The following is a 17,509-nucleotide window of genomic DNA, read 5'->3' on the forward strand; positions in this document are numbered from 1 at the left end:
CCACTGTTACAACCACAACTACCAACATCACTGTAACGATTGCCAATAGTGAACTACCTATCACCATCACAACCAGCGCTACCATCATCACATTGACAGCTACCACTCCCAACCACAGCCAGTACCATTTACTACAACTACCACACCTACAACCACAACAGCCATCACCATTACATTCATAACTTCTATCAGTCACATGGGAGTTATAACTACCACCATTACAGTCATAGCTACCACCTCAGGCCACAGGTACCACTATCATACCATCACTTAAAACTACCGTCATCACTACCACAACCACCAGAATCTACCAGAACTGCGATCCAAGTATCATCATATAACCACTGCATCAACTTCTACCATCACAACCACTGCTATAAAGCTGCCCATCCTCAGCCTGCTCCATCACCATCTTCCCCATCTACCACTACCACCACCATTACCATCATCACCATCACCATCACCATCTCCTTCACCATCACCATCTTCGTTACCACCACCGCCACCACCACCACCACCAGCCTCATTTGCACCATATGTAAAGCTTCCACATCCACTCTTCTTAGGATTAGCATGCAATTATCAAACCAGGGCACTCTCCCTTCCTCTCCTCTCCTCTCCTCTCCTCTCCTTTCCCCTCCTATCCTATCCTCTCCTGTCCTCTCCTCTCCTCTCATCTCTTCGCTCTCTTCAGGCCTTTCCATCTTGCCTACCACCCTGCCTTCACACCACTCCACTGCCTACCTCTGCCACTGCATGCCAACCGCTCTGCCTGACATCTACCCTTCCCTGCTTACCCTTTCTTGCCCACCTCTCCCTGCCTATTCCTCTTTACCCCTCCTACCCCCAGCCACATTACCCTGCCATTCCCTACCCTTCCTTTACCTTCTCTTCCCCTCCTGCTTCCTCTCCCGCTTGCCCTTCCTGCCGGTCTTCCCTCCCTACCTCCTTCCCTGCCATCCTTCCCTACCGCCGTTCTCCCCGCCTTCCCTCCTTGTCCCTTCCCCTGCCTGCCTCCTGCCTCCCCTGCCACTGCCTGCCACCCACAGCTCCTCCACAGGCCTTAGTTCCGTCAAGTCCACCTCCACCAGAATCCACAACAGTACTAGTATCTGTGACCAAAAATAATATTTAAAAAGAAGAAAAATTACAACGATTATCTCAAAATTAATGTCAGTTGAGACTCCAATACTTCTCAAAATATATCCTGAATTTTGGCAGATATATGTTTTTGGAAAGTTCTTGAATTATTTTTGAAAGAATATTGGACTATTGGGTGTTGTGTCACCCGCTACACACTCCTGTACTGTTGTTGCTGTTGAACTGTTCTGTCGTTTTTCTCGTGTTTCCTAGACACTGGCGCCAAGTGTGTGCTGCTGCTCTTGACCCGTGAACTTAGTCTTCAAGAAAGTTATTGTGTGCGTTCCTGGCAAGACTTGATATTTGTTAAGGCTGCGAAATACCTAACATTCAGTACATTTATAAGAGATGAATTATGTGATCAGCAAGAATTTCATTTATTAAGGCTGCCAAATGCGTACAGAAATCAGATTATGAATGAAATAAATTAAATATGAAAGATTTTACCGGCATAGACTCGGTGTGCCTAAAATTAACTGTCCCTAATTATAATAGTTGTTAATGAGAACTGTTGTCAGGAAACTCATACTTCATACTAATCAGGCCAAGTTCCGGGGTCAAAAGCTTTATTCGCCACAAGTCCTAGATAAGTATTGTCGTCAGCTTAGGAAGTTGTTTAGCACCTCTTCCTTAGCGATTTATTTTGCTGTATTTTAAGTGGCTTTGGAGATTTCGTAACACCTCTTCCTTAGCGATTTATTCAGCACAGTATGCTTTAGTACCGTCTTGTATGTTATCGATGGAAATTATGTCGATGTTTAGACAATATAAACAACATAACGAGAGAATGTTAATGTACAGAAAAAATTCGCTTAGGAAGAGGTGTTACGAAGCGGCCTGTGGCACTTACAATACGACCCATACTGGAAAAAACAGTAAGGAAGAAGTGCCATAGAGCTTCCTACTCCATCAAGCATCTGTTCCTATACCCTTTTCACTTTAACTTGGCCTAAAATTGCCAGCTCCCCATCTTGAGACGTGTAACCAAAGAATAACACTAGAATCTGATGCTAGTCACGAAGAGGTGCTGTGGAAAGGATGTAGAGCCGCAGCATCTTCTCGTCCTGACATTGAATTACGTGGAATAACCTACAGAAGGACGAAAATCAGGGCCAAGTTACGGTGAAAGGAGTACAGAACAGCCACCCCTAACTACAAGCACAGATATTTACCACAATCATGCCTTCCACACAAACCTATTTTGCATCGCCTGCCACTGATATCATACTATTAGCCACAATTATCACCACAGCTACTATCACCACAGCCATAATTAGCACCACAACCTTTCATTATCACCATAAACATTACCACAGCTACAAGTATCACCATCACTATCACCACCATCATGACTATCACCATAAATATAACCTTAGCCATAACTCACCATATCTTTCACCACAGCTGTGAGTATCACCACAACCACAGCTATCACCATAACTACCACCACAATTATTACCGCAGCTATTACACATCTCTCTGCACAGCCTTCATCCACATCACTATTGGTACATACTGTGCATCCTACCTACACCACACATCCCTCGTGCAACAGACATCCTGATTAAAACATCCTACGCACAGCAAACATCCTAAGTAAACATCCTACATACATCAAAATTCACATAGCATCCTACATACAACAAACATCCTACACATAACAATCCTACACACTCACAAACATCCTACACACACAAACATCCTACACACACAACAAACATCCTACACACACAAACATCCTACACACACAAACATCCTACACACAACAAACATCCTACACACATACAAACATCCAACACTCAACAAACTTTCCACATACAACAAACACCTTTCATACAACAATCATTCTGCACCCAACAAACATCTTACACACATTTAAATATCACACAACGCACAGTACTCGTCTTCCAGTCACAGTACAATCACCGTTACAGCCACGTACGCCGGATTTTGAAACATAGCACTGGGATGCGACGTTGCAAACCGTTTTTAGCCGTTACTCAACCCCTTCTGGCCGGGAACCTCATTTTTAAAAGTTTATTCATGGTGCTGCTAGGCGGTTTTGTTTAGTGTAGATAGTAGACTTTTTGGGATCATCTGAAACGTGAACCCGGTGGACTGAAGGCTGAAGTTGCCCTCCTCCTCCACTCCATCATCCTTCGTTTCAGGGATAGGGAGGGAGGTTTTATGTAGCTATCACGGGAGCTGCCCAGTTATATCAGCGCCACCACGGGAAGGCGCCCCTCTCCGGCACCATGGCAGGACTAAACCAATTACATCATGGTGGTAAAAATAATAACCCCATTCAGTAACTATAGCCCTTTGAGTACGATGATGCCCGTAATTTTGAAGCTTCCCGTCTCGAGGTTATTTTATCGCCCTCAGGAGACTTTTTGAGGGAAGGATTTTGATGTTTATTTCATTTCCTCCGCCCCCTAGTACCAGGTTAAAAATAAATTTGTCCGTAGCAGCAAAAATCAGATAAAAATAAGGTCTGAAGAGGGAACAGATAAATGGTTGTATGATTAAAACTGGATAGGCGAATTGTTATCTTTTTTTTTTTCTTTTTCTTTTTTGTCAGTTTGAAGCGCCTGTTAGAAAATAAAATATGTAGTTTGTTTTCCACTTTGTCGTTGAGATCCCAGGCTCATCTGAACCCGGTGGATTGCTGGCTTAAAATACCCTCTTGCAGTCCACCATCCTTCCTTTGGGGGATAGGGAATGAGTTGAAGGACGTCTGTACAGCCAGGCAGTTAATCCGACCGGGTATATCGGTGCCGTCACATGAAGGCAACCCGACACACACACACACACACACACACACACACACACACACACACACACACACACACACACACACACACACACACACACACACACACAAACACACACACACACACACACACACACACACACACACACACACACAACCACCATCACCATCACAAGCAGTTTTGGTCACGTATCGTACGGTATTTTTGGTTGTGTCACCTTTTCGAGCACAGTCTTCGATATATTGTTGTCACATTTTTTATATAATTTTGGGGATAGGTATTATGTTACAGTGTAGCAGGTATTATTTTTTTGTATTCTACAGGGAGGGACAAAAGTTCAGCTGACATTTTGCCTTCTCACTTCCCTTTGCTGGCTAATATTTCTAGGCAGAGGGAGATTTGATTTGTTTCTCTACCCATAGATTTTTTTTGTTTGTGGATGTGTCAGGGAGGAAAGTGGTAGACATGCTCTTAAGTGTAAAGCAAACGCAGTGGAATATGGCAAACAAACTTTTGTCCCTTCCTGTATAGTTATTTTTATTTATTTATTTTATTACTAACACACTAAGTTGATACTGTATATGTATTTTGGTTATTGTGTTTAAATGAATAGGCCTCACATACCCAGTTATTGTATTCAGCTGCCAACTAGTGCTTCATAGCTGATGTCAGTGGTGCTTCAGATGTCTCGAAGCATTACACAGATTGAAGCAGTGAACTGAAAGAGTGTTTGCATACAATATCGTACTCCAGTGCAAAAGTACACCCACGAGCAAAAGTTCGCTGACAGTCCGTGCCAGGCATATGGTTCCAAACATAGCCCATAGAGGGCGCAGCGCTCGTCCACCAGAGTAAAGGAGAAGGAGGGAGAGGGAGGCAACTATTATAGACAGGGGAGGGAGAGAGCCTGTGGCGATGGTAAATGTTACATATTAGGTGTATTATTATTATTATTATTATGTATGAGATAATAAGGACGTGATCTAGCGTCAGCCCTTAGAAACCGACCGACATCTTATGTATTTTTTCTGAATAATTTTAGGCGATTGTTCTTGTGTGACGGAAGCACTAGTGATGTTCAAAGGCTACAGGTTTGATAAAGTTAGCAACCCATAAACAACGGTTTAAATTTCATCCAGACGATCAAAGGGGCCACAAGAAAATACCCATCGTCTAATGGTTAAGGAAATAAGAAATTAATGTAATCGCGTCAGGTAATATGAAGGTAGACTTCGAGACAGAAGGACGTAAACTAAGAGGCAAGGAGAGAGAACTTGGCGTTTGCCAGTGAAACACGTAAAGTTAAATGCCTAGTTTGGTGGTATGTATTTTGATTTTACTCCAGAAACGGAAGAAGCTGATAAATACACTAGTATGATGCTAACTTTACAAGGTATTAAACATGATAATCCTTATTATTTTGATGATGAAAAGGCAGGATCAGTGTTGCATTTTTACATTACTGATGTTACACACATATCGTCACCCTCATAAAGAAACTGCCTAAGTCATTTTTTCTACTTTTCGGGATCGCAAATAACTCTCTCATTTTCTTAACTTTTCAGTGACGTAAGCAGCAACTTAAGCCGCATTTTAGACCATTCACACCCTAGACCTGACAAAGGCAGCTATACCAATAGGTGCGCCACGTGATGAAGAATTGATTTAGGCAAAAATCCAGAAATCGTCGAAAAATGACTTAAGTAGTTTCTTTATGAGGGTGACGATATACCATCTCTATGCGACCAATGGCGTTGCCATGCCACGACGTGATCAACCAGTTTCCTTAAATCGGAGTGGCAATAATACATAATGTCTGTCAGCAATAAAATTATTCTACTACTTTTTCACTCTCCCATCTCTGTAATATGTAATTATATTTTTCCCAAAGACTTACCACCAAATTAGGCATTGCCCTTTACGTGTTTCATTTGCAAACGCCTTGTTCTCTCTCTCTCTCTCTCTCTCTCTCTCTCTCTCTCTCTCTCTCTCTCTCTCTCTCTCTCCTTGCCTCTTAGTTTACGTCCTTCTGTCTCGAAGTCTACCTTCATATTACCTGACGCGATTACATTAATTTCTTATTTCCTTAACCATTAGACGATGGGTATTTTCTTGCGGCCCCTTTGATCGTCTGGATGAAATTTAAACCGTTGTTTATGGGTTGCTAAACTTTATCAAACCTTTAGCCAAACATCACTATAGTCGAGGCGCACGACTCTGAGGTTGTCATTATCGTACCCTGGCAACCCACCATTCAAAAGTGCATTCGATTTCGTATAAAATTATACACGAATCATATTATTATGCACGAATATTATTATGCACGAACATATTATGCACGAACATATTATACACGAATCACATGCGTCTCATATACACGAAATCAGACGCACTTTTGATTGGTAGGTTGCCAGTGCACGATAACAACCACCTCAGAGTCACGCGCCGTGACTATAGTGCTTCCGTCACACAAGAACAGTCGCCTAAAACTATTCAGAAAAAATACATAAGATGTCGGTCGGTTTCTAAGGGCTAACGCTGGATTACGTCCTTCTTTCTTATACATAATAATAATAATAATAATAATAATAAAAACACCCTATATGTGACATTTACCATCGCCACAGGCTCTCTCTCTCTCTCTCCCCTGTCTTTTTGCCTCCCTCTCCCTCCTCCTCTCCGTCTCCTCCCTTTCTCTAGTAGACGAGCGCTGCGCCATCTATTCCATCTGCTCCCTTCTCCCTTACTTTGGTGGGCGAGCGCTGCGCTCTGTATGGGCTATGTTAGGAAACATATGCCTGGCACGGACTGTCGGCGAACTTCTGCTCGTGGGTGTACGTTCACCTCTTATGCCTCAGTGTTATGTTTGAATTCATAGACGTTTAAATATGACGTAGTGGACAGAGGAGCATATTCTCATTCATTTGTGGGTAATATGAACCTTTCCTGCACTCCATCTCTTTCAAGCATCTGTGAATTTTGTAGCTGAGAAAGAGGCAGCGGAGGCGAACGGACTTTGCATTTGACTGAGCTTTGTATAGAGCTGGATATGCAAAGGCTGCCGTGGAAGAGCTGAGGACCCGTATTCTCTCCGGTTACGGAAGCTCCCTAATACCTTTTCCTTAGCGATTGATTTTCCGTACTGCACCATACCGCCTTCTTGTATGTTGTTTTTATCTTTTAAACACTAACATGGATGGCCAAAATAACACACAGGGAATTGTTGATGAGCTGTATGCAAAAATAAACTGGTGATGAAAAGGTGTTAGGGAGCCACTTTAACTGAGAATAAGGGCGTAGGTTAATATTGATTTCCTGTATGGGTTTCACAGGAGTATGGAATCAACTGGTTGAGTAAAGATTCACTTTGCCGTTGCCAAGTTCTGGTGACACTTTTTTTTTCTCCCTTACCATCTCATCGCTTAATTCCCAGTGCAGTTTCCCTATTTTTTTTTTTTTTTTTTTTTTTCTAGTTGCCACAATCCCCAAACGGGCTTCTATGAATCATTCTTATACTCCCTGGATCCCTGTACACAGACTAAGTGTTCCATGTTAAGCCTGAGTATACGGCTCTACAACAGTGTATTATTATGCATACGCCCTGCCATGCAGCCATACAGGTGGACAAAAGAAATTCCACTTGCTGTATACACACACATAGTGGCGCTACCGAGGAGCCTACACATGGTGGCGTTGTCCACCCTGGGTGGAGCAGCTGTGGCGTCCACCCGGGAACCAAATTACCTCATATCCCTGCACCTCTCCATGAATGGGAAGGACCCTGGTCCCACCTCGGCGAGGCACTGTTTACCATAAAGAGACACCAGTTCCCTACACGGTGTATGTACTGCAGTGTACCTGTAGTTCGGCCTCACAGATGCAGTTGCTTACTTGTGGCCAGTGGGTCTGCTTGGCCAGAGAGACCGGTGTTAGGCAACAACAAAAACAACACACATTAATACTTTAGAGTGTAATGTATTATGTGGTGATATTTTAGTTATACATGTGTCTAGTTTATTTCTTATTTTGTTTTGTTACTTTAGCTTTTGGTTTACTAATTGTTTTCATATCGTTTCAGCTAACTCTTATGAGCTATTTCAGTGTTTTGAAGGCTTCAGTTTAGCAATGGCACATCTATTTCATTGTAGCTAGTATTATATAGGAGGATTTATAGTACAGTGCTACCCCATTAGTGTGCAGCTTTAGTGCAAAAAGATACTGATTTGAAAGTCCAATTTTTAAAAGTAGATATGAAGCAATTATATGTACAAATAAAGTGTAGTACTGTGCAGTCATTTCACCATTTAGTGCACAGTAGTAATCATTTATTAATCGGAATAATGCTAATTCCTCCATGATTTTTTTTTTTTTTTTTTTTTTTTTTTTTTAATGCTTCGGCCAATTTTGAGTCGGAAAGGCTATATCATCAAGGGTCCAAATCTCAGCCGTGACGGAACTACACTTACTGATAATCATATGGGAGGATATGGGTCTCCCTCCTAATTAATCCATGTGATCATCAGTAATTACGGGATGTGCACCCATGTCTATATAGCATTTCTTACTCAAAATTAGCCTCAAAATAACCTCCTGAAAGAAAAAAAAAAAAAAAAAAAAAAGGAAAGAGAGAATCGCGGGAATGAATGTGGCAGTTACGATTCAAACCATATACGTTGATCAGTCGTTCCTGAAATTAAAGGAGAGTTTAAAAATAATCCGTTTTCGCTGATAGCCAATTATTTCGTTCAGATAAAGGAAATATCTAACGAAAGGCTTAATAGAAAGTAGTCATGATAAATACTGCCGTGGAAATTTGCTGTGTAGTGATATTTTTGACTATACACCGCTTCTAAACTGGACGTCAATGGGGTGGCAGTGTACTAACGCATCACACTCACTGTTTTGCTGTGGTTTCATGAGTTGGTTTCTTATTTTTAAAACCGCTTCAGGTCGATGATGTGATTGTTGATACCTCTAGATTTATTGTCCTTGATAGACTATAATAATAATAATATCCAACAAAAGCAAGATAAAAAACAGGTCATCGCACTGAAGAGGTTGATCAGTATTATTTTACTAACTTCTTACTAACTTTATTTTTTGTCCATGATACTGTACTACCATAATGCTTATTGTGATCTGAAATATTTCCACGGGGTACAAAAGATTATGTAATAGATGCTTTACAGAAGTTACAGTTTCCAGAAAACATATCAGAAAAAGAGAAAGAACGAAAAAATGTGCAAAACTGTTCCGATCACAAGAGATGTAGAGTTTGTACAGTGCAGAGAGTCACCTTTACGTGTCGACTGTTTGTTATTTTGTTCAGTATTTTAAAGGAACATTGATAATTAAGGCCAATTTCTACCTATGAAGTTAATTTGACAGTTTGACATTATGTACAGATGGCCACAAGAAAATGTATATAAGGGAAGAAATCCATCCATCATCCAATCCTACATTCCCCATGAGGAGCGTAGGAGCCCGGGGCTAGGCAGTTGGTCCCGACATTTAAGATAAGAGTGACCAGCCTCACTCATCCCTGAGTGGCATTACATGAGCAATCTACCCCATCCATCCCTTGGATATAAACTTTCACTGGCTCAATCCGACTGGAGCGCAATAATTACGCACTAAACCACCAGGCGCCAAGGGAAGAAATACAAACGCAAAAAGTTTAACATTCATCTCAAATGCTTGATATACGTAAAGGGAAATAACTCAGGATCCCCGTTTTCTTTATATCGGTGCTGTTCAGGGCGGTCTTCAGTAATATGCTTTTTACTCCAACTTGGCCTAAAATTGTCCTCTCCCCATCTTCATTGCTCACTTGTAACAATATAACTAGACTATGATGCTAGTTATGAAGAAGTGCTGTGGGGAGGGTGTGGAGTTATAGCATTAGTACTTCCTGTTAGTCATGAAGAAGTGCTGTGGGGAGGGTGTGGAGTTATAGCATTAGTACTTCCTGCTAGTCATGAAGAAGTGCGGTGGGAAGGATGTGGGGTGCAGTGTTACTTCCTGCCACTGAGCTATGTGGCATACAGTAACAAAAAAGATAGAAATTTGGGCCAAGTTAAGGTGAAAAAACTATTATTTCCCAGGCAAGGACTAAAGATGTATGTTTTTCATGTGGCTGAATGTACTGTATTATATAAAAAATGATACAGTAATTAGAGTTACATAGAAGATACATAACGGTGACTCGCTGTACTTGCCACCATGTTGGACCACCAGTAAGCCAGCACTAGGACCACCGTGTGCCACCACTACCACCACCACTACCACCACCACCACCCCAGTAGCCACCACACTGTTGTTGGCAGTGTGTGTGCGTGTGTGTGTGTGTCACCTGTGTGTTATAGGGACGCACTGATACAAGACACCGCTCCTCTGTTATGTGGGTCCAGGATTCACTAACTCAGGCTTGGTAAATATAGGGGAAAATACTGCTCCTAGGGGTGGAATATTCTCCTCTATTAGGTTGTTAGGGTAGAATGGGTTAGGTTAGGTATACTAGAATCTTATTTTAGGTTTGGTTAGGTTCTGTATTGCTCTTTTCTTAGACAAAACTGGTTCATACCTAACCTAAGCCATTCTAACTTAACCTAACTCCTAGAGGCAGTTTTTTTTTTTTTTTTTTTAATGGTTTCTGTGCCAAGCCTCAGTCAGGTGGATCGGAACCAGAAATAAGAGAGGTATCTAGAGATGGTATTTTCGTCGTTGAAGCAGGCTCCCTTAAAACCTCTTCTTAGGCGATTTGACATCCTTAATACACCTTGACTATCTTCTCATATCGACATAATATGCATAAATAACGTACATGAGGATATTAGCCAGTAGTATCCTAGAATGAACCGCGTACATGAGGATATTAAACAGTTGTATCCAAGAATAAATCGGTTAAGAGGAGGTGATCAGGGAGGCAGCACCGACGAGAATACAGTGTTCTTGTAGCGCTGCGTCTGCCGTGTGTTTCGTAGTGTTGCAGCACCGCTCTCACCACTAATGTTTTGGTTATATGGTGTTTCTTAGCCACCGTCCAGTATCTCACACTGATGTAGACTTGTTTGGCCACTGTTTTTGTCAGACTTTTTATGTGTCTTGTATCAGAAGTTTTTGGTGTTTTTCTATAATCTTTAACCTTCACTTTCTCATTGTCTAGGCATCAGAAATGTGTTTGATATAAAGATGAGGTAGTTCGTTTGGTAGTGGCAGGGTGTGATGTGCTAAATATTCCACAGGCAGTTTGTCGAGCCTTAAAAATGGGATTACTGAGAATTTTTAAAAGTGACTGAAATGAATTTGAATGTTAACCATATTTTATCAATAATGTTCAGTTTGTCAGCATATTTATCATGATGGTAGTTTCAGTTGGGGGTGTTAAAAGAAAGACTATCCACAGAGAGAGGCTATCCGTTGCATCCAATAACATTCCTTCATTTAGTGACTCAGTGAATCGTGCAACAAATTTTTATATATCCTACTTAGAAATCAGTAAAGCTTCATGTACATCCTTACCTAGAAGTTAGTAATGAATGTACAGTATTTTGTGCTGTACGTTTCAAGTCACTGAGTAATAGATAGTGTATGATTATGTAACAGGATTTTAACACTGGAATTAGGAAGAAATAATGATAACTATGGTAGGTAGTGGTGATGCAGGGACTCTGGTTGTAGGTATGGTAGGTATTCATATAATAGGAATTGTGATGAGTATGATAGTGATATGATGGTGGATGATGACAACTATAATAGCTATTGATGTGATGCAGGGACTGAGGTAGGTATGGTAGAGACGATAGTGATTGTAATGGTAGGTATGGTAGTTACTGATATTTAATGGTAGGTATGGTAGTTACTGATGTTTAATGGTAGGTGTGGTAGTTAATGTTTAATGGTAGGTATGGTAGTTACTGATGTTTAATGATAGGTATGGTAGTTACTGATGTCTAATGATGCTAGTTAACTGCTGTCACAGTACTGTAATCCAAACACTGATATCTGTCTGTGATGTCACCCCCCCAACAGCCGCCCCTGGCCTTGCCCCACGCGCCTATGGTATCTCACGCCGGGGGGGTAGTCATGCCCTCCCCCGCCCTGGCCTCCCCCGCTGGTTCCCCCCACACCGCAGCGCCCCCACCCCACCCCGCTGGACCCCCGCCCAACCCACCCTGCTCTACGCTCTTCATCGCAAACCTTGGCCCAAATGTCGCAGAGCATGAGCTGAAGGATATCTTCTCAAGGTGAGCTGTTGTCGCAAATATTATCTGTATTTGTAATGAGTAGGTTTTGTTGTTATTATTATTATTTTTTTTTTTTTTAGGCTCATATGACTCACGTAGCTGACTAAAATAATCTAAAAGAGTAGGTCAGTAAACACCTTGACTGACTCATTTACCAGGCAGTTATCTACTTCTGTGACTCAGCTGGCGAAAATACCTGACATTTGAATGGATAATAGAGTTATCCTGGCCATGAGAAGGTTATGATGCTATTATTAACTCTCATGCTCCTATGGCTCACTCAACTGAAGGTATTTGTCTGGCGTTACCTGGAAGGGAGAGAGTTCCCCCGACCATGAGAGAGAGCCAGTGTAGTTGTAGGTGTACTGGCATGTTGGTGGTTGAGGGAAGATTAAAATAACAGTTTACTTTATTGATGCTGTGTTATAGCAACTTGTAAACGAAGAGCAGAATTTTAAGAGCTGAAAGTGTACGTCCAGGGTAAGTGCATTTTGGTACTTATAACACTGTACATGTAATATTTAAGTACTTGTGATACTGTACGTGCAATATTTATGTGCTTATGGCAGTCTGCTTGTAATATTAATGTACTGGATATTCTGACACTTCACAGTAAGTCCCCTTTTCACCTTGACTTAGCCCAGATTTTCGTCCTTTTGTGTCCTATTTCACGTAGCCCAGTGGAAGAAAATGACACTTTTATGACTCTAAATTCTTTCCATAGCACTTCATCGTGACTAGCATCGTATTGTAGTGCTAATTTATTGGTACAATTGAGCATTTAAGATGGAGGGATGACAATTTTAGGCCGTTAGAAAAAGAGACAAGAGGGAGTCCGGTGGTTGATGATTGACGTGTTGATTGGATAGTGTCTCAGCCTTCATCAGTTGACCCGTTAGAGATATAACTAAACACCGTACTGTACTAGCCTTGACTTGGAGGGACGGCAGACTGATGGCGGAGGACAGAATGACGTGGAGGCGATTCGTTTGTGGCCACCCTTTCCGAACTTAGGAACATGGCATTAGATTCACTTTCATAAGGTGTTTGATTCTGTTATACTCATTTTACCGTAACTTGGCCCAGAATTTCGTCTTTTTGCAGTTTATATCACACAGCTGGGTGGTAGAAAAAGTCAGCGCGACGGCTCAACATCCTTATCATAGCACTTCTTCGTGACTAGCATCATAGTTAATGTTAATTTATTCTGCTCTACATCCTTACCACAGCATTCCTTCGTGACTGTCATTATAGATCTTGTTTATACATAATAATTCAGGATTCAGGATGGAGAGATGGCGCATTTAGGCCAGGTTAGTGTGAAAAAAGTATAGTACACCATCCTACACCTTTATTGCACCATTAGGAGCGTAGGAACCCGGGGCTAGCCTCCTCAGACCAGAGATTAAAGGCAAGAATAGCCAGTCCCTCTTCCCTGGGTGGCAATTTGTGAGTAGAAAATCATAACCCTCCCATGAATACTTGGTTGGAGTGCCTTAACCAACCAGATCACCAGAAAGGAAGGATTAAGGACGAAAGAATGATGCTGGATTGAAATTGATTTTATTTTTGCAGAGGATAAAACAATAGTGATGATTATATTAGGGTTTATGGCAGTACCGCCAGAGCAGACGGAGTGTGGCCATGTGAATGTGGGAAGTAGTTCCATGTTGTGCAGTGTCTGTGATAGGTGGCTGCGTAAGAGATGTTGTGGTATTAGTGGCAGGCTACGAAATAATGCTGATTTCGTGTGTGCAGTATGTTGGGGGGAGCACGTACAGTGTCAGACATTAAAGGATTGATGTTGTTTGTAAGTCTCTGGAGTGGGTAGATTTTTTTTTTTTTTTTTTTTTTTTTTTGGGGGGGGGCACATTATGTGCAGGAGGTAAGACTGGAGTTAGTTGTGTCTCTAGGGTAAGGAGTGGTTGGAGGAAGTTGAGGGAGCTGTTGCCCCTCCTAACATTGAGAGGGCTCTCGCTCCGTGCTCAAGGATCTTTATATGCGTCATATGTTAGGAGTGTAATGCCGTATGGTTATGAAGCCTGGGCAGTAAGGGAAGAGGATATTCATGGGCTCAAACGTACAGAAATGACCATGAGTAGATGGATGTGTAGTGCGTCCTTGAATGCGAGGCTTGGGGGAGCTATGAATGCGATCGAAGAGTTGAGAGAAAGGACGGGACTGGAATATATTGGTGTTGTAATGATGAGGGGTAGTTTGAAATGCTTTAGGCATGTTGAGAGGATGGAAGACGACACCTGGGTGTGGAAAGTGAGAAGTGCGAATGTCGAGGGTAGGGTAGCGAGTGGCAGACCAAAAAAAAGAAAAAAGAAAAAAAAGACCTTGAAGTCATAGAGTATGATCTCAGGGATAAGAAACTGAATAGGGAGACTGCTAGAGATCGAGTAGCATGGAGAGCCGTCATTAGGTGGTCAAGGCTGACGCGTGCAAGCATGTTGGAGTCTTTATAAACGATATGATGCGATACGAGGGTACTGCCTACAATACATGGGTGAAAAATGTTATGCTTTACGGTAGTGAAACATGGCTAACGAAAGGACAGGATACGAGTACATGGAGAGAAGAGGATGCTTGCAGAGTGATGATGATGATGATGTGTATGGTGATGGTGACGGTGATATGATGCACGCACTCCATAGTACTGGTGTTGTGTTGGTGATGCAGAGTAGTGACAGAAATTAGGGTAGCTGTATATAGTGAGGATGACTGTAACTGACTTTTTAACTGTATAACTCACGCACCTCTTGCCTTTTTTAACACTACTGTACTTTCATATTTTCACATGGTACTGTTTATCAGAAACCCTTGATAAGCTCATTAACTTTTTGTGTCATGATGTTCTGTAAAAAATCATGAGAAAAGGCAAATATCCATTGTTCCATTGATGATGATGATAAGAAAGAGGAAGATGATGATGAAGGTGGTGGTTGTGTTTGTGATGATGATGAAAGTGGTGGTAGTGTTTGTGATGATGATGAAGGTGGTGGTAGTGTTTGTGATGATGATGAAGGTGGTGGTAGTGTTTGTGATGATGATGATGATGGTGATGATTGTTCTCTTATAAAAAACATTGGCAGCCATATAGAAGGATATTTTATTGATGCGTATATGCCACGTATTCTCTGCGGATTTTATCTCTTGGAGGAAGTTTTTATTTTAGTGTAGGGAGTTGGATGGCTGGTTAGGCGCTTTTTTTTTTTTTTTTTTTCCTCTCTCTCTCCAGACGGAACTGAGTCACGTCTTGAAGTTCAGTGAGCCGTATTTATCAGGTAGAATGAGTCTCCTTGGTTAGAGCTGAAAAGGATTAAGGGATCTTTACTAAGTTAAACGCACTATACTGTAATTAGAAAATACGCTCCTTTCGACACCAGTAGCAGCAGTAGTCGTAGCACTAGCAGCAGCAACAGCAGCAACCACGGCAGTGGTAGTAGTAGTTGTAGTAGTAGTAGTAGTACTTGCAACCCCAGGTTCATTTAAACGTGAACCCGGTGGACTGCAGACAGAAGCTGCTATTCTTCCGCAGTCCACCATCCTCCTTACTGGGGATAAGGATGGGAGGGGATTGAGGGATGTTCATATAACCTGGCAGTTCCACCACCCAGTCATATATGTGCCACCACATGAAGGCATCCCTCTCCGGCACCACCTGTGACAGTGAAACCTGGGGAGCGAATGCCAGAGAATTTTTTGGTGTAACTGGTAGAAATTATACTTTTGAGAACAGCTGTAGGTATGAGCCGGGCGGATGGCAAAGGTAATGAAAAAGTGTATGAGAATTTATGAAAGGAAGGGCTATGGAAGTGAGATCTAGTAGTGGAAATGAGAGAGACTTTAAAATGATGGACAAGATGCATGTAGGTAAGGTGTCAAAGAAGAGTTCTGGAAAATAAAATTGAACAATACTGATGGAAGAGGGAGATTGTGTGTTGTGTGAAGGAAAAGAGTGGAAGAGAACAGAGTACTGGTGTGTGTGTGTGTGTGAGAGAGAGAGAGAGAGAGAGCAAGGCATCAGAGGCAGTGATGGTAAGAAGCGATTGATTAGGTTAGTTTATCAAGTCTAACCTTCTTTACCGCATACAAGGTCGTTATTACACGTTGATTTATTTATTTATTTATTTATTTGTTAGACCAGTTGGCGTAAGTAGAGTTTTTATAGATTTTTTTTTTATTCTTTGCCAGAAATTTTCACAGACTATTGTAATTTTCACGAGAATCTTAAATCATTACTTTACCACTGTTTTTCTAGTTATTTAATTTCTGGGGGGTGTACACCATTTTATATACCTTGACTAAAATTGTTCAGGTGAAAGAAATTTAAGCCACTGAATTATATATGAATAACCCTAAATATACACGGTTTTTATTCCACTTTAATCCATACCTCATCACCCTTACTGAATTTTTAGTGTCCGTATAATCCACACAGTCCACCCATCCACCTCCCTGTAGTACACACACATCCTCACCTCCCCACCCACACCCACTTGTCTGCCTGTGTTCACTTTCATGTCCAGTAATTACAGACGCAACTACCCTTCCATTGCCCTCACTCCTGCCACCTCCTACCCTCTTAATTGTTGCCTACTCTTAAGCATTGCCAACTCCTTCCCTGACAACCCAGCCCTCCACATGACCTATCTTGCTGCCAACATTAACACTGCCAACGTGCAAGTAACCGTCAGTGCCAACAAACTCCCCTCAGCTTATTTGTTCTTGTGTACAGTCACTCCGTCGCTCACACCAGTCCTTACCCACCCTGCCAACCAACCCACCCAGTCAACTACACCCTGCAAACACGCACACCCACCCTGCCATCACACCCACCCTGCCATCACACCCACCCTACCAGCTAACCCACCCAGCTTACTAACCCACCCAGCTAGCTAACCCACCCACCCACGCACCCCGTCACCCACACTAACTTCCCTGTTCGTCTTCGCCCGCACGCACTCACCCGGCCTCCTGCCCACAGCTTGCCCGGCTTTTCCCGCCTGCGCATGCTCTCAAAGGGTGTGTTGCCAGTAGCCTTTGTGGAGTTCTCAGATGTCAGGTGTGCTGCCATTGCCTGCCACGCCCTCCAGGGGTTGACTCTAGGGGCAGTCGGCGGCATACGCATCGAGTTTGCTAAGAATAAAATGGCGCCTGGGGTACGTATGGAGAAGGGGAAGCAGGAAGTATGGAGAGGAGGAAGTAGGAAATATGAAGATGGGAAAATGGGGAGTTAGAATTCACAGGGATGAAAATGTAGTGGTTGATGGTTTCCTGTGAGTGAGGTGACACAGGGATGTATGTGGAGTGTAGGGAAAGAGAAGTTTGAATTAGCAGGAA

At 42.2% G+C, this 17,509-nt stretch overlaps 1 protein-coding gene across 1 annotated transcript in view; it reads left to right on the top strand.

Moving 5' to 3' along the window:
* The window catches only part of cpo (RNA-binding protein), a 52,745-nt gene that overhangs the window by 34,051 nt on the left and 1,185 nt on the right, over nt 1-17,509 (top strand). The window contains 2 exon segments of the mRNA XM_080280533.1: nt 11,946-12,160; nt 17,154-17,328. Coding sequence (XP_080136659.1) covers nt 11,946-12,160; nt 17,154-17,328 — 390 coding nt within the window.

The sequence above is a fragment of the Coenobita brevimanus genome, chromosome 85, assembly GCF_032717465.1.
Source record: "Coenobita brevimanus isolate Jiangsu-jjx chromosome 85, ASM3271746v2, whole genome shotgun sequence".
Taxonomy (NCBI): domain Eukaryota; kingdom Metazoa; phylum Arthropoda; class Malacostraca; order Decapoda; family Coenobitidae; genus Coenobita; species Coenobita brevimanus.